The sequence below is a fragment of the Miniopterus schreibersii genome (assembly GCF_964146895.1).
Source record: "Miniopterus schreibersii genome assembly, chromosome: 4".
Taxonomy (NCBI): domain Eukaryota; kingdom Metazoa; phylum Chordata; class Mammalia; order Chiroptera; family Miniopteridae; genus Miniopterus; species Miniopterus schreibersii.
This window is the reverse complement of record NC_138105.1, coordinates 18,057,719-18,082,800: the sequence shown is the minus strand read 5'-3', so window position 1 is coordinate 18,082,800 and position 25,082 is coordinate 18,057,719. Positions and strand designations below refer to the sequence as shown.

At 41.0% G+C, this 25,082-nt stretch overlaps 1 protein-coding gene across 12 annotated transcripts in view; it reads left to right on the top strand.

Moving 5' to 3' along the window:
* Positions 1 to 25,082, top strand: part of LOC308555968 (protocadherin alpha-C2) — a gene marked incomplete at its 5' end in the record, with an annotated part of 195,225 nt that overhangs the window by 92,473 nt on the left and 77,670 nt on the right. Inside the window, one exon of one of the 12 annotated variants that reach the window (XM_081134805.1) lies at positions 22,374 to 24,806. The exons of the other annotated variants lie outside the window; for them this stretch is intronic. Within the exon in view, the coding sequence (XP_080990931.1) occupies positions 22,374 to 24,806 (2,433 nt within the window). Of the gene's footprint in view, positions 1 to 22,373; positions 24,807 to 25,082 lie in introns of those variants that run through there. 12 annotated transcript variants of the gene reach the window in all.

Here is a 25,082-nt window from a genome sequence, read left to right as displayed (position 1 = left end):
TATTCTGCTGCCAGTAGATAGAATGTTCTGAATATGCCTGTTAGTCCCATTTGGTGTAAAGCGTAGTTTAAGTTCAATGTTTCCTTATTGATTTTTTTCTGTCTGGATTATTTATCTATTGACAAAAGTGAGGTATGGAAGTCCCCTACTATTATTGTAGTGTTTTCTATTACTTCCTTCAGATCTGTTAGTAGTCACTTTATACATTATTTGCTTTGATGTTGGGTGCATTATATTTATAACTGTTGAAACTTCTTGATGAATCGACCCCTTTATCATTATATAATGACCTTCTTTGTCTTTTATCATAGATTTTTTTTTTTTACTTAAAGTCCATTTTGTCTGATAGAAATATAGCTGCCTCTGTTCTCTCTTTTGTTTTCCATTTGTATGGAATATACATTTTCATCTCTTCACTTTGAACCTATGAGTGTCCTTGAAGCTGATGTGAATGCCTCAGAGTCAGCGTATAGTTAGGTCTTAATTTTTTAAAATCCATTCAGCCACTCTATGCCTTTGAATAGAGAATGTAATCCATTTATATTTAAAATAATTATTGATAGGTAAGGACTTACTATTGCCATCTTGTTAATTATTTTCTGGCTGTTTTATAGATTCTTTATTTCTTTCCTCCTCTCTTTCTATCTTCCTTTGTGAATTGATGGTTTTCCATAGTGGTGTATTAGAAAGCTCTGATATAGGAAGATGATGATATTCTGTTAAAAGCTGATTGAGGCCCTCAAAACCCTAAATTGTGATTTTTTTTTGTTTATTTAGTCATTTTAATATTTATTCATCCATTTACTTGTTTAACAAATAATTACTGAGTATCTTAAATGGGTGTGAATGCTGGGGATTGGAGAGCAAATATGCACACAATCTTTGTCCTTGTACAGTGTAGTGAGTGAGATAAAAATAATCAAACAATCAAACTACTAAATGTAAAGCCACAACTATGAGAGACACTTCAAAGGAGAGGACTGTGTTATTATAAGAGTACATATGGAGGGGATGGTTTGACCTGTTGAGTGAGGTCAGGGAAAACATCCTCAAGGAAGTGATGGTTGATGGTTGCTATGGGACTTGAAGTATAGGAATTAGCACGATACATGGAGTAGGAGGTAAGAGTATTCCAGTCCATGGGACTATCATCTGCGAAAGTCCTAAGGCGAGAGGAAGAAAGAGATGGTCAAAGGTCTTTACCTTAAAGAAGTCTGGAATGTCTGGAAGGCAGGGAGCAAAGAGGAAGTGGGACATCAGATGGGTAGAGAGCCATGCAGGGCCCAGGCTATGTGGCCACAGTAAAGATTCTGGCCTTCATCCCAAGGACAATGGGGAAGCCATTGAAGGGGAATGACATAGTGATGAGGACACTGTATCCCAGAGATCACTGATATTTGGGCAGATTTGGTCCTCATCAGGCTTCACATCCACGAGTTCAATCCTCGTTTTCTATCATTATGTTTATAGAGAAGATTAATTTAATGTGAACCCTTCAATGCAAAAAGGGATTTGTAAGTTTAATCCTAGGAATGCATTATCAAAGTAACCAAAGAATTTATATGCATATATGCACAGCCCAAGGACACGGACAATGATGTGGAGAGGGACTGGGGAGGAGGATGGAAGGGGGTGGAATGGGTCATTGGGGAGAAAAAGGGACATCTGTAATATTTTAAACAAAAATAAAATTTAAAAATATATATTAAAAAACGGCACTGAAAATGATATAATTACATCAGACTGTGTCCATTTACTCAACGAGTAAAATGGTGGCTATTTTGCAGAAGTCATTAAGGTAAAAATAAGCCAAATTTGACTTTGAGTTACATATACCAAATATTCATTTAAAAAACAAAAAATTGGTATATATAAATAATCAAATTCCTACCTAAATTGAGAATATGAATTTCAGTAAAATCCTAAAAGAGGCCAAAGAAAGCCTTATGTGTATCTAGAGAATATATTTTGTGCAGTAAGGCCAGGAAGAGCAAAGGCCAGAGCTGGGAGGAGGCATCAGTGTTCAAGGAGCAGAGTAAATGAGCAGAAAACTGGCAGGAAATTTGGGAAGAGAGGCAAGTAGAAAAGGTGTCACCAAGCCTCCTAGGGTATTATGAGGACCTTGACTTTGACTCTGAGGTAAGAGAACAATGGAGGGTTTGGGGCAGAGAAATAATACTATCTAACTTTTATTTTAACAGGGTCCCTCTGGCAGCTATGTTAAAAATAGACTGGAGTGAGATGAGGGTGAAAGCAGGGAGATAGCTAGGAGGCCACTGCGATGGTCCAGGCAGGCGATGAGTAGGACTTGGGCCATGGTAGTAGCAGTGAACGTGAGAAATGGGCTCAGGCTTTGCTGGCACGCCTTGAATGAATCAAGGATGCCTTCATGGTTTTGGTTCTGAAAGCTGGAAGCATGTAATAACCATTTCTGAAAGAGGGAAGGCTGCTGGGGAGAAATCTAGATAGTGAACATGTTGAGTTTGAGATGTCTGTTAGTATCCACTGAGGAAAACCTTTTTAAGGTTAAATATTTCTGACTCTCAACAAAAAACACTCAATGCTACAATGTTAACAAAGACTCTGCCTTTTTACTTATCTAGTATTCTGACCACGCAGATCAACTCACTCTCTACTTAAAACTTTCCAATGGCTTTCCACTGAATTTATAATAAAATCTAAATTCCCTACCACAGTCTCCAAGACCCTTTCTCTACATCCTGCGTGCCCAACTTACCTTTAACACCCCCTCCTCGTTTGTTATTCCACCTCTGGGGGGGCTCATCTCTGGGTCTCGAACATGCCAAGGTCATTTGCCCTTAGGGACTTGCTGTTGCTGGTGTCTTTCTAGAATACTTTTCCCACTGTTTCCTCCTGTACTGGAGACTGTGATCAGTCCGACTGCAGCCCTCCTGTCATCTCCTCAGAAGGGCCTTTGTGTTTATTATCATTACCTTCTTAGTCCTGCTCATGCCCTGAAATTGCTCTCATTTATTTACACATTCTTTGACATCTCTCCCCCTCCCCGCCCCTAGAGGCGTCTTATCTGGCTAGTTTGCCACTGTATTCTCGGCACCTAGTACAGTGTCTGGCACATGTTAGGTACTTGGTGAATATTTGTTAAATGGTTCAGTAAAGGTGGGAAGGAAAGGACGGGTGGAGACAGGAAAGCCTGTTCTCTCTCATAACCAAATATGTCCTGAGGTTGGCTACCATTGTGCCCCCACTGATGAGCATTTTATGTTGTAGACCTTACAATTTGCAAAGCATTTCATGCCGGATTTTGTGTTAACAGTACAAAACCAATAGGTCAGACCATCCCATTTTACATAAGAAAGTGAGGCTCAGGGACCAGGTAACCTCCTCATGCTTATTCTGCTTTAAGTGACAGTCTGACCTGACCTTGAATCTGTGTCTCCTGACTTTGAGTCTGGTGTTTCTCCATGTACCGTGGTAGGTAGTTCTCTGGGATACCACGGGCACTGATAGTGTCTCAAGAAGCAGCACGTAACCAGATGGGTCAGATAAAATTAGAATTGGTCTCAAATTTTGCTGATTTGAGTCTTTATCTATTTTTAGAACCAAAATTAGATTTAATAATATCTTCTGGCTCTGGTATGTTTAAATAACTTTCTTTAATTTAAATACATATATCTCAGACTGACTACTGGCAATGTAACCAGAAATACAAGAAATCTCCCAGGGAATATGTTCCTTTAAAAAATTTTACAGTCTGTGAGGCTTTATAATCTTTGAAAAGCCTGAATTAAGGTTAGTTCCAATATGTTCTCAAACCACAACACTTTCCACACAGCACTCAGCCAAGGTGAGGGACTGCGAGTCATTCCCACCTGGGATCTGTACAGAAGAGGCCCCACCACACGCTGACTCTTTCTGCAGGTCTGCTTCCTGTCAGTCTCCCCGGGGGCAAAAGGAGCGCACATTTAACATAGGTGGTGCTTGGGGGGATGGGGGGCTGCCCCTCCCAGGGATTCAAGACTTCCCAGAGCCTTGAAATTGGCATTTTACTTTAGAATTCTTTGCCTTTACTTACATCACTTTCACAAACATTGTGCTCAAAACTGTGTGTGTGTTGGGCTGGGAGGTGTTCAGAGATGCAAAATCTAGCCTTTGTTCTGAGAAGTGTACTGTTTAGCAGGGAGATACAAAATTTACTCTCAAACAACTATAATGCAAATTAGAATTTGAGACAGATGCAGCCTAGTATATATGTTTAACAGCTTGCTCCTTGTCAGACAGTTGGAGTTTGGGTTGTGATTCTATTGCTTATTAGTTAACTTGTTCTAGACACGATACTTAACTTTCCTAACACTTGGTTTCCTCATCTGTAGCATCAGGGAGATAATACCTATATGTATTATTATACATAATTGCATTTATGATACACAGGTAGGGTAAAAGTAGATTTACAGTTGTTTGTATGAAAAATAATACAATAATTAATAAATAAGAGTACAGGAATAAGCTCTGTGTTTTGCATACTCACAACTGTAAACCTACTTTTGCCCCTCCCTGTAGTTATATAAATGGATTAACAGTTTTGGGCACATGGTAATTGGTCAATAAATGTTAGCCTTTATAATGATTATGTATCTCTTTCTGTATATTTATATTTAATCCTCACTTGAGGATATACTTTTATTGATTTTTAAAGAGATAGAAAGGGAGAGAGAGAAAAATATTGATGTGAGAGAAACATCTATCAGTTGCCTCCCATACGCACCCTGACCAGGGATGATACCCACAACCTAGGTATGTGCCCTGCCTGGGGATGGACCCCAGAACCTTTGGTTGTACAGGATGATGCTCCAACCAACTGTGCCACCTAGCCAGGGATATATACTTTTTAAAATGGTTTCAGTTTTCCCTTTGCTCTTTTTTTTCTTTTTTTAAAAATATATCTTTATTGATTTCAAAGAGAGGAACGGAGAGGGAGAGAGAGAGATAGAAACATCAATGATGACAGAGTCATTGATCAAGCCCGCAACCCGGGCATGTGCCCTGACCGGGAATCGAACCCCAATCACCTGGATCCTAGGTCGACGCTCAACCGCTGAGCCATGCCTGGCCGGGCAGTTTTCCCTTTGCTCTTAATAAATGGTTGCTGCATTTTACATTGAGGAAATACCATTCGTAAAATTTTGAAATGGAGAAAGTTCGGGATGTATGGGGAAGTGGCCAGTTCCATTTTGTCCAGAGTATGGGATCTGTGTGGAGAAGTCTTGAACTATAAGAGATAAATCTGAAAGGGTCAATTAAGGTGAAGCTTGAAGAGTTTTGAGTGATAAACTGAGGAATCTGTTTAAATCAACAGGTGTGGGCAGGTAGTGAAGGATGGTGTGCTGTTTAAACAGGGAGTTCTGCAGCCACACACCCAGTCTCACTGTTTACTGCTGCATGACATTGGGCAAATTATATAATGCGTCTGCCTCAGTTTCTTCATGTATTATGATATAACCAACATCATGGGCTTATTGGGAACATTATGAGATATTATATGTTCATTATTAGCTGAGATCCTGGAAAAACACTAAATAAATGGTATTTATATGTATATCCACTTATTTCATAGAGCTATACTCAAGTGTTTCAATTTCATCAACATTTATACTATTTATTATTTTATGCATCAAACGTGTATAGAATATTTTTATGTGCAACAGTACACAATGCTGCACCTAGGAGTGCTAAAATGAGTAAGATCATGACATAGTGGCCAATGAGACTGGAAGCACTGCTGTTTAAAGACAGTGTCCTCCATACACTGGGCCTTCAGTAAGAACCTATACACTGCAGTGCCTGCCCTCAAAAACTCGCAGATGAGCAGATAGGCGTCATCGTGTGATCACAGGCATTTATCATGTTATTCACATTAGTTATTACAAAAATATGTATTGAACACTTTAAATATACTCTAAAAATGTGTGTACGAAAGATTCTAACAAGTCCTGTGTTCGAGGACCTTACATTCAGCTGGGGAGACAATATCTAGTATAGTCAAATGTATAACCAATGCATAGAGTGATTAAAGCATTAAATAACACAAGAGATCATACGTGATTGTATACAGTTGCCGTGAAACTGAAGTGAACTTTAAGTGAGATATGCACAATTCACAGGAGAAACATCAAGTTGCTAAAAGCTCTTGTGTCCTTCATTCACTGACACCTACACTTGAATTCAAAGGGAGGGAAATAGGGAAATAACTCATGTTCCTTTCAGGCTTTCTACAGGTGTTTATATATAGTTTTTCACTTGATCTCATTCCCCCTGCACAACTACATGAATTCAATGCTTTGATATCCATTTTAGAGAGAAGGAAATGGAAGCAAGATTTAGTCATTTACCTGTAAAGAACGAACTATATGTAGGTGGTAAAGCTGGATGCAAACCCAAGTCTCCCTCAAGCCCTGCTCTTATACCAGACCACACTCCTCCCTGGAAGCTTTTGGTGAGCCATAGAAGGAGGCACTAAGCATGTCACTATGACAGTTAATAGGTCAGCAGGTTAGACATGAACACCGATGCTCCCTGACAGTATCACACTGAGATGCTCTTCTAAGCAAATGGTGCATCCTATTTCCTTTTCTACAGTCCCTGCAGGATTTTAATGCCATTTTTAAATGTAGGGGACTCAGACAATTTACAGAAACAGCTGGATGCAAAGATGTGCCCATTTGTAGACCTTGTAATGAGCCCCTTTTGTACACGTCAAACCTGTCTGTTTGCACTGTGCTCATATAAGTGACTGAAAAATGAGTGTTTTCATTTGTTTGGATTCATCCTTTAAAGTGTGCCTTCCCTTGAAGAGAAAGATGTGTTTTCTTAGCATGTGCAGTGTAACATCTTTGCACTCAGTGGTTGCTCAATACATATTTGATGTTGGCTGACTAGGTGGTGGTGATGGTACCCTGAGTTGCTTTCTTTCAAGTCAAGACTATCGGGCTCTTTGCCAGTCAAACAAAGCACATAGATATCCTGTCAAAAGCTAGAGAAAACCCTGCAGTCATAAAAAAGCCACTTATTTTGAAATGCCAGACATTTTCTTTATAGCACCTTAGTCTCTGTTTAGGATGCCTTGCCCAGAGTAATTTAGTGGTTCAACCGTTTTGTTATGTTATAATGTTCAATACTCTATTGTCAAGGTGATGAACCAGAGGGACAGGAGTTTACAAGTCCATTCCTAGTGACTTTGCATTTTATCTTTCCAGCCAGAATAGAGCTATAGGCATCTAGATAACTAGTTCAAAAGCTGAGAAAACTTTTGACACAAAAAGGGGGAATGTGAGCTAGGGTACCCAGTGGCCAAAGAGAAGATTGGCCCCATTGCATTCACACAGTTCCTGTTTGAGGAGACAAGAGAAACCATGAGTCCTAAGGCTGGATGTGGGCATCCTCACCTGTGCCTCCATGTGCAGCATTCATCTGACCAGAATCTTGGCGGTGGTCTAGGAAGCACCCAGGAATGAGCTGGTGTGTGTTCATGGACAGCATGCAGGACTTGACCTGGAAAAACTTGACTATGCGCGGCCTCTGAGCAGCAAGAAGGGGCCCTGCTATCTCCGAGGAAGAAGAAGATTTCAGAGGTAAAGCAGGTAAAGAAAATCCCAAGGAAATGTGATGAACAGAGAAAGAACATCACGACCTGAAGGAGCATTTCCCGGGACTTGTCTGGATCCATTGAAAGGGCCAAGGAGTTCATTCCTCTTTCAGGAAGAGCCAGGCACAGTAAAGCAAAAAATCCTTCTTACCGCTGAGAACAATTAGTAAAATTTACTGTCTACCTCCCTCCCAAACTAAGCAAATTCAAGGTCAAGAAAAATGTAAGAAAGCTCATTTGGGCACAATCACAAACATATAATTGATGAAGTGAATTGAAAAGATGACTGCCTGGTTCTCTCTTCTTTTTTAAGCTTGGCTGTTACTTTGACAGTTTTACATTAAATGTCTTATCTTTGAGTCTGTAGTTACCTTGCTGAAAGAGATCATTATGCTAACAAAATGTTCTATTCTATTGGTATTATTTCTTTTTTTTTTAATCCTCAACTGAGGATACTTTTTCCATTGCTTTTCAGAGAGAATAGGGGGGAGAGAGAAAGAGAGAGAGAGAGAGATCAGTTGCTTCCGGAAGGTGCCCGACCAGGGCCGGGGATCAAGCTTGCAACCGAGGTACATGCCCTTGGCTGGAATCGAACCCTTCAGTCCACGGGCAGATGCTCTAACCACTAAGCCAAACTGGCTAGGGCTCTTGGTATTATTTCTTAAGTAAAAATTAATACAATTTTTGGAAATAGATATAATTAACTCATAGACTGGCAGGTTCTTTTGAAAATTTCTCTCTTCTCCTTTGTGAGTTTATACTAATCTCTTACTATAACTTGTAAACATCTGACTAGAACTGATGAAATGACCCCCGTTTGGGTCCCAATCAGCTCAGCAACAGAGACTGTCATGCTTAGGAGCTGAGTGTCACTGACGTAAGGTGAAAAGTAACAAACCAAAGTGTTGTAGGGGGAAAGCTTGCAGGCAAATCCCTATAAAGATCCCCTTTACACAAAGCTAAGGTTTTAGGAGGGAAATGTTCGAGGAAAGTAATTGCTAGAATAGTAACTTATATGTATGATTAAGACACGCAATGCACTGAAAGTAGGGAGCTTTCTTAGGTTAGTTTGAATATAATGTGCCAGAGGCTCCTCCTATGTCCTCAAGCCTGCCTGCTCCCTCTGTGCCTCCATAGAGGGTAGAATTTGCCCAACATATTACCACACCCTTTGTACCTCTGCAGAAATTCTTCAATCCAGAGGTTTCAAAGTGTTTTTACAAATGTAAATTAACAAGTCTCATCATCACTTCTCTCCACAGAGATGGTTCATTTAAGTAACAGAAATTTACCTAAATGGCCTATTCAAGGTCACCTGAGAAGTCCTTTGTGTCAAGTGGAAATGAATATTCAAAGTGTGAAAATACCTTGCAGCCTCATTGCAGATCCAAATTCACTGCATCCTTTGGCAAGTCCCACTGGAGGGACGAATCATCTTTAATCTTTACAGCAAGGCTCCTAGCAGTTGGCCCTTCCTCAGCCTCACTGAGCACCCACATACCTGGAGACCCAGACTCCAGCCCTCCTCTGGCCTATCTTATCTGCCCCAAAGGCTGAGTGAGGACAGAACCTGAATTTTAAAAAGATTTTTTATGAATCACTTTGATTAAATAAGTAGTTGGCCAAATTTCTTTTGTTCCCCCAAGCTCTTCTATTAATCCAGTGAACAAATATTTATTAAACACATTTTTTATTGAATTTATTAGGGTTACATTGGTCAATAAAATTATATAGCTTTCAAGTGTACAGTTCTACAATACATCTGCACATTGCATTGTGCACTCACCACCCAAAGCCTAGTCTCCTTCCATCACCATTTATCCCCCACTTACCCTCTTCCACCTGCTTCCACCCCCAATCCCTCTGGTAATCGCCATGCTGTTGTCTGTTTTTTTTTTTTTTTTTTTTGCTTGATCCCTTCACCTATTTCACCCAGCTCCCCAGCCTCCCTCCCCTTTGACAGTGGTCAGTCTGTTCTTTGTATCCATAAGTCCATTTCTATTTTGTTTATTTTGTTCATTAGAGTCCACTTATAAGTGAAATCATGTGGTATTTGTCTTTCTCTGGCTTATTACACTTAGCATTATACCCTCTAGGTCCATCCATTGTCACAAAAGGTAATATTTCCTCTTTACAGCTGCATAGTGTTCCATGGTGTAAATGTCCCACAGCTTTTTTATCCACTCATCTACTGATGGGCACTTGGGCTGCTTCCAAATCTTGGCTATTGCAAATAGCACTACAATGAACATAGGGGTGCATATATTCTTTTGAATCAGTGTTTTGGGTTTCTTCAGATATATTCCCAGAAGTGGAACCACTGGGTCATAAGGTAGTTTCATTTTAATTTTTTGAGGAAACTCCATACTGTTTTCCACAGTGGCTGCACCAGTCTGCATTTCCACCAACAGTGCACAAGGGTTCCCTTTTCTCCACCATCCTCTCCAGCACTTGTCATTTGTGGATTTATTGATAATAGCCATTCTGGTAGGTGTTAGGTGATATCTCATTGTGGTTTTAATTTGCATTTCTCTGATAATTAGTGATGTTGAGCATCTTTTCATGTCTATTGGCCATCTGTATGTCCTCTTTGGAGAAGTGTTTATTCAGGTCCTTTGCCCATTTTTGTTTTCTAAATATGTTTTTATTGATTTTAGAGAGAGAAAAGGAGAGGGAGAGAGAGAGAGAAACATCAATGATGAGAGTGAGAGAGTCATTGATGGGCTGCCTCCTGCACCCCCACTACTGGGGATTGAGCCCACAACCTGGGCATATGCCTTGACCAGAAATATAACTGTAACCTCCTGGTTCATAGGTCGACACTCAACCACCGAGCCATAACGGATTGTTTGTTTTTGTGGTGTTGAGTTGTATGAATTCTTTTTATTTTATTTTAAAAAAATATATCTTTGCTGATTTCAGAGAGAGGAAAGGAGAGGGAGAGAGGGTGATAGGAATATCAGTGATGAGAGAGTCATTAATTGGCTGCCTCCTGCACGCCCCCAATTGGGAATCAAGCCTGCAACCCAGGCATTTGCCCTGACCGGGAATCGAACCGCGATCTCCTGGATCCTAGGCCTATGCTCAACAGCTGAACCTTGCCTGGCCAGGGAAGTTGTACGAGTTCCTTATAAATTTTAGATATTAACCCCTTATCAGATGTATTATTGGCAAGTATCTTCTCTTATTCAATAGGCTGTCTTTTTGTTTTGTTGATGGTTTCATTTGCTGTGCAAAATCTTTCTAGTTCGATGTGGTCCCATTTGTTTAGTTTTATTTTGTTTCCCTTGGCCAGGATGTATCAGAAAAAAATGTTTCTAAAAGAAATGTCAGATTTTATTGCATATGGTTTTTTCTTGGAGTTCTATGGTTTTGAGTCTTACATTTAAGTCTTTAATCCATTTTGAGTTCATTCTTATATATGGGATAAGAAGGTGGTCTAGTTTCATTTTTTGCATGTATCTGTCCAATTTTCCCAACATCATTTATTAAATAGATTGTCTTTACCCTATTTTATATTCTTGCCTCCTTTGTCAAATATTAACTGCCCATTCTTTCTGGGCTCCCTCCCTCCCTCCCTCCCTCCCTCCCTCCCTCCCTCCCTCCCTCCCTCCCTCCCTCCCTCCCTCCCTCCCTCCCTCTCACCAGCATCATGCTGTTTTGATTACTGTAGCCTTGCAGTATAGTTTGATATCAGATAGAGTGATACCTCCAACTTTGTTCTTCTTTTTCAAGATTGCTGTGGCAATTTGGGATCTTTTGTGGTTCCATAAAATTTTTTGGGTTATTTTTTCTAGTTTTGTGAAATACACCATTGGTATTTTGATAGGAATTGTGCTGATTCTATAAATTGCTTTGGGTAGTATAGACATTTTAATGATGTTAATTTTTCCTATGCACGAACATGGTATGTTTCCATTTATTTGTATTTTCTTCAATTTCTCTCTTCAGTGTCTTAAAATTTTCTGAGTACAAGTCTTTCACCTCCTTGGTTAAATTTATGCCTAGGTATTTTTTTTTTTTTTGATACAATTATAAATGGAATTGTTTTCTTAGTTTCTTTTTCTGATAGTCCATTATTTGTGTATAGAAATGCAACTGATTTCTGAATATTAATTTTGTATCCTGCCACTTAACTGAATTCATTTATCAGTTCTAGTAATCTTCTGGTGAAATCTTTAGCATTCTTTATATACAGGATTATGTCATCTGCATATAATAACAATTTTACTTCATCTTTTTCAACTTGGGTGCCTTCTATTTCTTTTTCTTCTGTGATTGCTGTCGCCATGACTCCCAGAATTATGTTGAATAAGAGTGATGAAAGTGGACATCCCTGTCTTGTTCCTGATCTTAAGGGAAATACTTTAGTTTTTTCCTTGTTGAGTATGATGTTGGTAGTGGGCTTGTTGGATATGGCCTTTATTATGTTGAAGTATGTTCCCTCTATTCCCACTTTGCTGAGAGTTTTTATCATAAATGGGTGCTGGATTTTTTTCAAAAGCTTTTTCTGCATCTATCGATATGATCATATGATTTTTATTTTTATTTATTTATTATTATTTTTTTAAATCCTCACCCAAGGATACGTTTTCCATTGATTTTAGAGAGAGCGGGGGTGAGAAACATTGATTAGTTGCCTCCTGTATGTGCCCTGATGGGGGAATCAAATCTGCCACCTTTGGGTGTACAGGATGATGCTCCAACCAAATGAACCACACTGGTCATGGCTGATTTTTATTTTTTATTTTGTTTATATGGTGTGTAAAATTAATTGATTTGTCAATTTTGTACCAACCCTGCCTTCCAGGAATAAATCCCACTTGATCACTTTACTGTATTGCTGATTTCAGTTTGCTAATATTTTGTTGAGGATTTTAGCATTTTTGTTCATCAGGAACATTGGCCTATAATTTTCTTTATTTGTAGTGCCTTTATCTAGTTTTGGAATAGGATCATACTGGCCTTGTAAAATGAGCATGGGAGTCTTCCCTCCTCTTGAATTTTTTTGGAAATTTTGAGGATAGGTGTTAGTTCTTCTTTGAATGCTTCTTAAAATTCACCTGTGAAGTCATCTGGCCCAAGAGTTTTTTTTCCTTTTTATTAAATTTATTGAGGTGACATTGGTTAATAAGATTATATAGGTTTCAAGTGCACATTTCTATGTTACATGATCTTCACATTGCATTGTGTGCCCACCACCCAATGTCAAATCATCTTCTGTCACCATATTTGACCCCCTTTACTTTGTACTACCTCTTCTTCCCTCTGTTACCACCATACTGTTTTCTGTGTCTATCAGTTTTTCTTGTTTGTTCATTTGCTGCTTTCAGTTTTATATCCTACATGTGAGTGAAATCATATGGTTCTTAACTTTTTCTGTCTGACTTATTTTGCTTAGCATGATATTCTCAAAGTCCATCCATGTTGTATTTCATCTTTTCTTATGGCTGAATAGTATTCCATTGTATATATGTACTGCAGGACTTTTGTTGGGAGTTTTTTGATTACTGATTCATTTTGTTAGTTGTAATTGATCTGTTTAGATTTTCTGTTTCGTCTGGATTCAGTTTTGGAAAATTTTATGTTTCTAGGAATTTATCCATTTCTTCCATATTGTCCAATTTGTTAAGGTATAGTTGTTTGTAATATATATATATTTTATAATCCTGTGTATTTCTATAGTGTTTGTTGCTACTTCTCTTTCACATATGATTTTATTTATTTGGGATCTCTCTCTCTCCCCCCCCCTTTTTTTTTTTTTTGACGAGTCTGGTTATCAGTCTTGCTTATCAGTCTTGTTTATATTTTCCAAGAACCAGCTCTTGTTTTCATTGATCTTTTGTAATTTTATTTAGATTTCATTTAGTTTATTTTCATTCTGATCTTTATTATTTTCTTCCTTCTATTTACTTTGGATTTTGTTTGTTGTTCTTTTTCTAATTCCTTTAGGTGTAAAGTTAGATTGTTCCCTTAGGTGCAAATTTTCTTTTTTCTTGAGGTTGGCTTGTAATGCTATGCATTTCCCTTTTAGGACTGCTGCTTCATAGATTTTGGACTGTTGTGTTTTCATTTCTATTTGTCTCGAGGTATCTTTTCATTTCTTCCTTGATCTTATTGTTAAGCCATTCAATGTTTAGTAACATGTTATTTAGCCTCCATGTGTTTGTGTGTTTTTCAGGGTTTTTTTCTTGTAATTGATTTCTAGTTTTATATCATTGTGGTAGGAGAAGTTGCTTGATATGATTTCAATCTTCTTAAATTTATTAAGACTTGTTTTGTGTCCTAACACATGGTCTATTCTAGAAATGTCCCAGGGGCACTTGAAAAAAAATTTTTTGTAGGTTTGGGGTGAAATGCTCTGAAAATATCAATTAAATTGATCTGGTCTAGTGTATCCTTTAAGGCTGCTGTTTTCGTGTTGATTTTCTGTCTGAAAGATGTATCTATTGATATCAGTGGGGTGTTAAAATCTTTTATGACTGTATTACTGTATTAGTGTTACTCTCTCCTTTATATCCACCAAGATTTGCCTCATATATTTAGGTGCTCTTATGTTGGGTGCATAAATGTTTACGAGGATTATATCCTCATGTTGGATAGGTTTCTTTATTATTATGTAATGTCATTCTTTGTCTCTTATTATAGCCTTTGTTTTACAGTCTATTTTTCTGACATAAATATTGCTACCCCAGCTTTTTAATTTTTCTATTTTCATTTGCATGAAATATCTTTTTCTATCCATTTATTTTCAGTCTGTGTGTTTTTTGTTGTAAGGTGGGTCTCTTATAGACAGCATATGCATAGGTCTTGTTTTCTTATTCATTTAGTTACCCCATGTCTTTTGATTGTAGAATTTAATCCATTTACATTTAGTATTTATTGATAGGTATGTATTTATTATCACTTTATTGTTTATAACTATGCTCCTCCCTCTTTTTGTTTCTTATTCTTAAAAAAGACCCTTTAATATTTTTTTTGTATTGCTGGTTTGGTGGTAATGAGCTCCTTTAGCTTTTTCCTGTCTGGGAAGATCTTTATTTCACATTCAATATTAATAATAGCCTTGCTGGGTAGAGTAGTGTTGGTTGTAGGTCCTTGCTTTTTATCACTTTGAATATTTCATGCCAATCCCTTTGGGCCTGGAATGTTTCTGTTGAGAAATCAGCTGGCAGTCTTATGGGAGCTCCCTTGTAGTTCACTGTCTTTCTCTTGCTGCTTTTGAGATTTTCTCTTTGTGTTTAACCTTTGCTATTTTATTTATGATGTGTCTTGGAATGGGCCTCTTTGAGTTCATCTTGTTTGGGACTCTGTGCTTCCTGGACTTGTGGGTCTTTTTCAGGTTAGGAAAGTTTCAGTCATTATTTTTTCAAATAGGTTCTCAATCTCTTGCTGTCTCTCTTCTTCTTCTGGTACCCCTATGATGTGGGTGTTTTTACACTAGCCATTATCCCAGAGATCCTTTAAACTATCCTCATTTTAAAAAATTCTTTCTTCTTTTTGCTGCTCTGATTGGGTGTTTTTTTGCTACCTTGCCTTTTTTAATGTATACTATTTCTTTGTTTAAATTCTCACTGAGTTTATCCATTCTTCCACTAAGTTCCTTGAGTATCCTTATAAACATTGTTTTGAACTCTGTATCTGGAAGATTGCTCGCCTTCATTTTATTTAATTCTTTTTCTGGGGATTACGCCTGTTCTTTTATTTTGGACATGTGTCTTTGTCTTTCCATTTTGGCTGCCTCTCTGTATTTGTTTCTGTCTATTATGTAGGTCTGCTATGTCTCCCAGTCTTGGTATGGTGGCTTTATGTAGTAGGTGTCTTGTGGGGCTCAGTGGCACAGTCTTTCTGATCGCTTGAGCTAGATACTCCAGGAATGTCCCTTGTGTGGGTAAAGTGAGCCCTCCTGTTGTAGTTGAGTCTTTATTGCTGTTGGCCTGTACGTGGGTGAGGTTGACCCTCAGGCTGGCTGACTGTGAAGACCGACCCAGATCACAGTGTATGAGCTGCTGTCCGGGAGCTGACCCCATGAAGTGAAATTTGCCTCAGCAAGGTCTGGTGCCTTCCAAGATCTCCCTTTGAGTGTGCCTCTTGTGGAGCTAATTTGGTTGGGCTCTGATGTGGTCTGAAGCCCACCACAGGGTGACTTGGTTCTGGGGCCTCTTGGGAGAGACTCTGGTGCAGGTTAATGTCAGGTACTGCCTGTGACTGACCCTAGGATACATGTTTGGAGCTATTAAGCCATTCACAGTTTTGGCTGCCTCTGCTGGGCCTGGGTATTTATGGGAGAAGCCAGGCTGCATACCAAGGTCAGCTTCTACTAGCACTGAGTGTATGGGTGGGGTGTGAGGGTAGGTCAGCAAAAGGCCCAAGGTACCTCTTCCTGCTGGCTTGCCTATTAGGCTCAGTTACTGAAAGAGCCTCTGGTGGTACTAGAGTTGCATAAGGAAGATTCTCAGTGAGTCACCAGCTAGGGGCAAGTGGTATTCATTAAATTAATACAGATTCAAATTTGGCGGTAGTGTAGGGTCTGAAGTCACTCAGTAAAAGTCCCAGGGTACACCAAGGCCACCTGCCACCTGCCTAGTGGCTCTGGATCTATGTGGTGAGGTAGGGCTTAATAGAGTCCTTGGGATGAGGCCAGCAGAGTTCATTAGGCCCAAGCAGACCAAGATTTGGCCATGTGAAGGGAGGGCTCTGCACAGGAACATTGGTGTCAGTCGGGTGTGAGGGAAAAATGGTCTTCTGTGGCCACGTTATTTTCTCCTTGAAATTCTGTAATTCCGTTTTTAGTTCTTAATTCTCTGAAACCCTTTAGAATTGTTTTGTGAATCTCCTGACTAGAGACCTCTAGTCAAAAATTTTATCTGCTTGATAGTAAAAATTTTCAGGTGTGTATTCCTATCTGTAATTTTTTATATATTTTTTTCTTGTAATACTTATGTAGATCCTATGTTGGCTTTTATTGATTACTTTATCTTTCAGACAAGGTCCTTCAGGACTAGCTATATGCAGATGGAGAATGTAAGTGGAATGACCAGAAGTTCTCTGGACTGATGTGAACATTTCCTTATTTAATGTATGCTTTAGCTTTTACTTACTTACTTACTTACTTACTTATTTATTTATTTATTTAATTTTTTATTTTTAAAAAATATGTCTTTGTTGATTTCAGAGAGAGGAAAGGAGAGGGAGAGAGAGAGATAGAAACATCCATGATGAGAGAGTCATTGATCGGCTGCAGCCTGCAACCCGGGCATGTGCCCTGACTGGGAATCAAACAGCGATCGCCTGGATCCTAGGTCGACACTCAACCGCTGAGCCACGCCCGGCCAGGCTAGCTTTTACATATTTAGAATTGATGACAACTGACAGTTGCTGCAGAGCAATTTGTCATTTACAGTTTTCTCTTTATCTCACAACATCCTTAGTTTCACTCTTGAAATAATAGTGTATCCACTCATTATCACATTCAGTCCTGTTTTTCCTCTAATTTTGTGCTAAGAAATAGGATTATGGGAAAGTCCTGCCTGATTCAACCTATGTACCTAGATCTTTTTGTTTCAAACAAGGAGTCATTGGTTTTGCATCTCAGTGTGAACCACTGCTCTGGAAAACTCTAATCTACCAGCTCTTTCCAAGGTCTCCAGTGGTGGGAATCTTCTTTTAGCATTCTCTCCCACCTCAGTCCAATTTTCATGGCACTTGAGAACTTTTCTTTATGCATGTGTATTATGGTTGAAGTGTAGTTGTTTTATGGAGTTTTAACAAGAATGTAATTTTATTTTTTGTTGGCTATACTTTTTGTTATTTTTGGTTGGTTTTATGGAGGAGGAGACACATTACAATGTCCATTTTCATTTATCCTTGATTGGTAGAAATCCCACTTTTTGTCTAGTTATTGCAGGTATGTAGGAAAGCTATGTTTTTTTAGATTTTATTTTTAAGGTAATCATCTCATTGAACTCTTTTTAGTTTTAATTATTTTTTTATAATTCTCTGGGATTTTATGAGTAGGAAATTATATTATCTATTAATTTATCATCTAACAATGTATTTTACCCTCTCTTCTAAAACACACACCCATTTCCCTATCTTGTGTTGTCTAGAGTATGAAAGTCAGTATTGAATAGCAAGTGTGACATGAAGTGTCCTGTATTATGTTCATAGTGTTTAACTGCTTAAAATGAAGATGGCCATCGTTTTGTGATAGCTGCCAAAATTTTATCAAATTTCTTTTAAGCATCTGTCATAATGGTGATCTGGCAATATTTTATTTAGCATTTTTGGAAATTATTATATGAGATTTGTGTAGATTCTTTTTCGGAGACTGTTAATAGTATCTTTGTCAGATTTTTATTTCAGGTTAGACACCATCTAATAATCTGATGTCAGGTAGGTTGGTTGGTGGTAGTTACAGGCCTTTTTTTCCAGTCACACTTGATCACAAATTTCATCTGCAGCCCAGAAGAACATCTAGTGTGATTGTTTACTAAATATGTAGGAATATGAAATTTGAATGTAGGTAAAATATATTATGTGATAGGACTAGACATTCAACAAACTTAAGTAAAAATATGTAAATATAAAAGTCTAGGACTTTTTGATCTGTGGCTGAATAACATCTAGGATAAAAAAATGAGTGTGAATTTTAGTTTTCAATCCATCATGAAAAAAGTATGTGATGTAACTGTTTAAGTACCAGATGCAATTTCTTTTTAAAAGATTTTTATTGATTTTTGCCCTGACTGGTGTGGCTCAGTTGGTTGGAGCATCTTTCCTTACATCAAAAAGTGGTAGATTTGATTCCATGTCAGGGCACAAGCTCAGGTTTCGGGTTCTATTCCCAGTTGGGGTGTGTACAGAATGCAACTGACCTATGTTTCTCTCTCACATTGATTTTTTTCTCTCTCTCTCCTTTCCTCTCTCTAAAAATCAATAAATTTTTAAAAAAAGATAGATTTTAAGTTGATTTTTAGAGAAAGAGAGGAAGGCAGAGGGGGGGAGAGAGAGAAACGTCGATCGGCTGCCTCCTGCACGCCCCCTAACAGAGATTAAGCCAGAGACCCAGGCATGTGCCCTAACCAGGAATTGAACCAGCAACCTTTCGGTGCATGGGACGATGCCCAACCACCTGGGGCACACTGGCCAGGACCCAGATGCATTTTAGACTCCGTTACTTGATATGTGGTATTCAGAATCAAAGGACTATATCGCCTCTTCTTGGATCTGATTTGACCAACCTGGAGTATTACTTTAAGCTCTGAGGGCTATACTTTGAAGATGAAATATAAATATATTTTTATAAAAAGGTAAGTTTTGAAAAATTGGCACATAATTATAAAAAGTAGTAAGTAAATACAGCATAGAGTTAATGAGAGTGAAAATGCATGAAGGAAGGTCCAAGATACTTTAAATGGTACTATTTCATGGTGAGAAACTAGTTCCTTAGTACTAGGAACTTGACAAAGAAATTCTGTAGTAATGTGTTATTGGTAAAGGGTTCAAGGAAAAAAAATGAATGACATAGTGATACAAGGAATTCTCACTCTGTTAAACTTGATTTGGACACTTCATTAAGGTATTTTATTGGATTAAAATTTGTGATAGCCTAGCTTTTAATTTAGTTTTCATAAGAACATAATATATTCCCAGGAAATAATCTTAAGCACTAAGAAACCTTGCATAAAGTATAATATTCTTTTGCTGACAAACTCTTCAATGGGTATAGATTTACTGTTTTGTTTTGTTTTGTTTTGTTTTGGTTTGGCTTCAAGATTTCTAATAGGAGTTTATAAAAATGGCTGGAAATCTTTTGAACTTATAGCCTAAGGCCAAGTTTGGTGGCAGAGATTTCTAATAATAGTCTTGGCAATAGAGCCAAAACAGAAATCAACACTATGTTTTTGCATCAAGTCCACTTCAAGTTGTACCTAATTAAAAACTTGAAAATACCAGAGTTATGAGAAACCATGAAAAATGCCATAAAATGGCAAAATGAAATATCAGAAAGGAAAGGTTCTGCTAAAGAAATATTTTGTTAATTCATGGTTTTAATGCTTACCTAGTTATCATATACAAAAGGAAAAATTCTTGAGACTTTCTCATCTTTGGGATTTCCACATATCTTCTAAATATTGCTTGCTCACAAATCCCATTGCATTTGAGTAAATATCACTCTCCCACAAATCACAGTTATGCCCAAACATATGGAGGCAATGGTGAGACCAGTTCCACTAGGTGAGTGCTATCTACTTATTCTTGACACAAATTGTATCCTTTGAAATTAGACACTGGTGGCAGTTTAAATAGAGAAATGTGAAAAAAGGGGAGCCAAAAGCCTGAGAAGTGTGTGAAGGGAGAAGAGTTTTTGTCAAGATGACTTTTTCCTTACCCCCTCTTCCTAATCCACACCCGCACACACTGTCCTAGATACAGCTCAGATTCCTAAGTCCAGTATAATTGGGAGCTTGATTGCTAAAAGTCAGAGCTTCCAGAAGTTGAGTACATCTCTCCAGGTGAATTTCACCTGATGCTAAGGGAAATGAAAAGTATAACCTTTCACCCCAGAGGAGGTTAGCAGCATTAAATTAAAATAAGGAAATGCAAATCCTAACCTCTGGCACTGAAGTAGACAATTAGTTTTGGTTCTGAAATTTAGTGAAGAATAAATTTATTTTTTATGTGTTATTTCACATTCTATTGAAGGTCCCCAAAGATGGCTAACCTATGACTCTACCTAACACTTGAATGGGCTCACATGTTTTCCTCTTTAATTTATCCAAGACTTGGTGTCAATGAGTTTTTGGTTGCTTAATTCAGAAAGACAAATTAGACAGGGGCGTTTACTGCTTATATCACTTTATATTGCAGCCTGCCTTTCTTCCCCGGAAGAGAGAGGGATGGCTTTGTGATGTTGCCCGGAGGTGATTGGTTCTTAATGGCACAGTGAAATTACCAGTTCCACTTTTAGTCTTAAAACCAGAATGCTGGAGCTGCCTGCCCCCAACTCCATTTTAATCAGCAATTAAAAAGTTATTATAGAAATATTCAAACACACACTAGAGTTGAGAGAATTGTGTAATTAACCCCCATGTATCCCACACTCAGCTTAAAAAATTAACAATACTTTTAGGCAGTGCTCTGATCAGAAAGTAGTATGCCCTGAAAGCTTCAATTCTTCATTTGTCGTCAGCTTTTGTCTTTCAAATTTTGGTTCTTGGGACTTTGAATACTGCAATTGTATTTAAAGAAGGATTTGAGTGAGGAATTTAGTGTTTAATAGTAATTTAAGTCGGTATCTTTTTCAGCTCGCCTCCATCCCAGGGAGAGCCACTGGTTGTAGGGTGCTAGGTGGAATTTGGAGGTATTGCTTGTAGCTCACAGATGTTTTTCATGGAACTGATCACTGTAGGACTTCTATGCAATAGACTGGCTTAGAACCGAAGATGGAGGCCCTGGCTGGGTAGCTCTGTTGGTTAGAGCGGCTCCCAGATAAGCCAAGGTTTCGGGTTGGGTCCCGGGTGGGTCAGGGCACATACAAGAATCAACCAATGAATGCATAAATAAGTGGAACACAACAACAAATCGATATTTCTCTCTCTTTCCCTCCCTCTCTAAAATCAATCAATAAATAAAAAGAAAAAAGAGAAGATGTTGAAAGTCCACGCATCTAGACTGTTCTTACCCTGCCTCATTGCTGTTTTCGAAATATTTACAAAGTAGTTTCCGGGCCACACCCTGTGTAGTATCTCAGTACTTTCTCTCCCCTCCACGTTGCCTGTCCTGCTTGGGGATACGTTGTCCATCTTTCTGAGTTTCTGGTGCTTGATGCTGACTGGCCCTGCACGCACTCCCCGTAGGGCCTCCTGGGGAAAGAAACTGCTGACCCGCAAGAAACCGGAACATAAGCCTTGCGCTCGCCTGCTTGGTGCAGCTCCAAGTGAGATCCCAGAGGAAGCTTGAGGGAGGTTACTGTTCCCCAAGTTGCCCCTTGCTGGAAGCCTCTATTGAAATCTTGGGGGTTCCTGGGATTATACGGAGGTGCAGGGGAGACTTTAACCCGCAGCGGAGAGCCTGGGAATTAAGCACGGAATGCGCCGCAGCACTAGGTTTGGGGAGGCTGTTTCCTTCAGTCTCAAAGGGGTGTTCGTGCGCGGTCAAGGTTGCGCCTCTCACCCTCTGCGCCCGGTGGCTCATCTCGGAGTTCCGCCCCCTCCAGCCGGTACTTAGGGGGCAGTGGGTCGGAGCGCCCGGCACTGCACGCTCGGCTCTCCAGTAGCTGGTGAGAGAAGCCCAGCCGAGCTTGATCCTAGTTACAGTCGTCAGGCAGAGGCTGTGGAGGCTAAGGCCGGGGGCTCTCAGGGCGTTGCGCTAGGAAACTCCGGTTCAGGGGAGATGTTTTAGGTTCTCGGGGCGAGATCCCAGCCGGCAGAGCAAGGACATGGCACTTCCCCGCCCCGGCCGTTTACCTCGCCCATGCACCCCTAGGCGGCGCTGCGCTCCTCTGCTCACGCTCAGGGTCCGCTCCACTTCCCCAGACGTCTGCCAAGCCTCGGGTCCCGCCAGCTGAGCTTCCCCCGCCCCCCCCCCCCCCCCAGCCAGTCCCGGGTGATCCCCGTGTTCAGAAGGCGGAACGGGTCTCTGCACCTCTAGCCGCCGGCCCTCGCTCTTTACCACGGCTCGTACTCTCCGCGAGTCCGGAGCATGGTCCTGGGTCTCCGCCGGCGGAGCGAGGATGCCAACAGGAGGGATGGGGGGCTGGAGGGTGGCGGTTTTATGTTTGTGGCTCTCCTGCGGCTCCGCCGCGGGACAGCTCGAATACTCAGTGCTGGAGGAGACTCCGCGGGGCGTGGCCGTGGGCAACGTTACCGCGGACTTGAGGCTGTCAGCGGCGGCTCTGTCCTTGCGGAACTTTCGCTGCCTTTCCAGCCACGACGGGCAGCCCTACTTCGGGGTGGATCTGGCCAGCGGTAGCTTAGTGGTCCGAGCGCCGGCGGACCGCGAAAGTCTTTGCGGGGCCAAAGCTACTTGCGTCTTGACCTATGAGCTGGTGCTTGAGGACCCCCTGGAGCTGCACAAGATGCGCGTTCGCGTCCTGGATGTCAACGACAACTCACCTCTGTTCCCTGCCGGCGACGTGCAGCTGCACATCCCCGAGTTCCTGATGCCTGGGGCCCGTTTCACTCTCCCTAATGCCCAAGATGCCGACGAGGGAAGCAATGGGGTGCTAAGCTACAGCCTGAGCCCCAGCCAGCACTTTCGCCTGGACATGGGGTGGCGGGTAGATGGCAGCGAGTATCCGGAGCTGGTTTTGGAGAAAGCTCTGGATCGCGAGGAACGCGCCACCCACAGGCTGGTGCTCACCGCTCACGACCACGGGCGGCCTGCGCGCTCCGGGGCCGCGCAGGTCACCATCACCGTGGTGGACACAAACGACAACGCTCCTGTATTTGAGCGCACGGTGTACCGCACCAAAGTGCCAGAGACTGCACCCAACGGGACTGTGTTATTCCGAGTTCAGGCCTCGGACCCGGATGAAGGATCCAACGGGGAAATCCGGTACTCCCTAAGCAACAGCACGCAGGCAAAGCTTCGACACCACTTTCACGTTCACCCTAGAAATGGGGAGGTGCGGGTAGCTGCTTCGCTAGGTCCTCCGGAAACGCTGCTGGAGGCGTACGTCGAGGCGAGGGATGAAGGCGCCTTCGGTCTGGCCAGCACCGCCAGGCTGCTGGTGGAAGTGACTGACGTGAACGACCATGCCCCCGAGGTGACCCTGCTGACTCTCTCCAGCCCAGTTCCCGAGGACACCGCCCCTGGCACAGTGATTGCCCTCCTTAGTGTAAGGGATGACGACCTTGGTCCCAATGGTAAGGTCATCTGTAGCATGTCCAGTGGAGGGCCTTTTAAGTTGAAGGCTGCTTTTGATAATTACTACAGTTTGCTGACTGATGGGCCGCTGGACCGGGAGCAGGTCAGTGAATACCAGGTCCTGATCACCGCCTCAGATGGTGGCTCGCCACCACTTAGCACCCGCAGGACACTGGTTGTGTCAGTTGGTGATGTGAATGACAATACACCAAGCTTTCCTCAACCGCAACAGGAACTTTTTGTGGCTGAAAACAATGGCCCTGGGGCCTCTCTGGGCCGTGTGTTTGCCCAGGACCCAGACCTGGGGAAGAATGGCCTTGTCTTCTATGAACTGCTGGATATTACCTCTGAAGGGCAGGCAGCCTCTAGCTTGGTGGCGGTAGAATCGTCCAGTGGGGCTGTCACTGCCAAAACTTCCTTCGACTTTGAGCAGCTCAAGGGGTTTCGCTTTCAAGTGGAAGCCCGGGATGGTGGCCTTCCTCCCAGAAGCGCAGCAGTGACTGTGAACTTGTTTGTGGTAGACAGGAACGACAATGCTCCAGTCATCTTGTTTCCTTTGACCAGAAATGGCACTGTCCCAGTGGAAATTGTGCCCCGCTCTGCCAGAACTGGACACTTGGTCACAAAAGTAGTAGCAGAGGATGCAGACAGTGGCTCCAATGCCTGGCTTTCCTACCACATCTCTCAGGCTTCTGATTCCAGTCTCTTCAGAATTTCAGCCAGTATGGGCGAGCTCCGTACTGCTCGCGTAGTCCTTCCCACTGATGCAGGTAAACAGAGGGTGGTGGTGGTGGTCCGGGACCATGGGGACCCACCACTTTCTTCCTCTGTCACACTGGGCGTACTGTTGAGCAACTCTGCTCCTCAGGTCCTTCCAGACTTTGAAGATGCCTGGGAAACAGGAGGACGCCTTTCTGCCCGGAACCTGTATTTAGTAATTGCTCTGGCCTGTATCTCCTTTTTATTTCTGGGGTGCTTACTTTTCTTTGTGTGTGTTAAGTTGAGCCAGAGCCCAGGTTGTTGCTCTCAGAGCTGCTGTCACCCTCCAGAGGAGCGGAGGTATGGAAGGAAGATGGCTTCGAATCCTTACACGGCATCAGCCACAATAGATGTCACTGCGGTCGAGAGACTTTCTCAGACCTATCTCTATCGGGCCTCCCTGGGACTTGGTTCTGATAATAACAGTTTGCTGTGGTGTGGGGAATACAGTGCCGCTGACCTGAGAAATCTGGCTACTGGGTTAGGACTGAATTTGCCAATATCCTGTATTCAGATTCGGAATCGGAAAGATCACACAAATGTCAGTGCCATGGTAAGCAAATTTTATGGGATTTGATTTCCTTGGCCAGGAGATGGCTGGCAGCTATGGTTAATAATGTTTCCTAGATGATCCTTTGGCAACATTTAATTCATTAAATTGAACACTCCTGCTTGGCACTCCCTGTGCTAAGAATTATGCAAGTATAAAAGTATTAAAAGACTGTTCTTGGCCTCAAGGAGATTGTAGTTTATGTTTGAGAAACAAGGGTAAGACATTCAAAGCTATTAAAGAACAAAAGTAATATAGTATAAAGGTCTAAACTTTAAA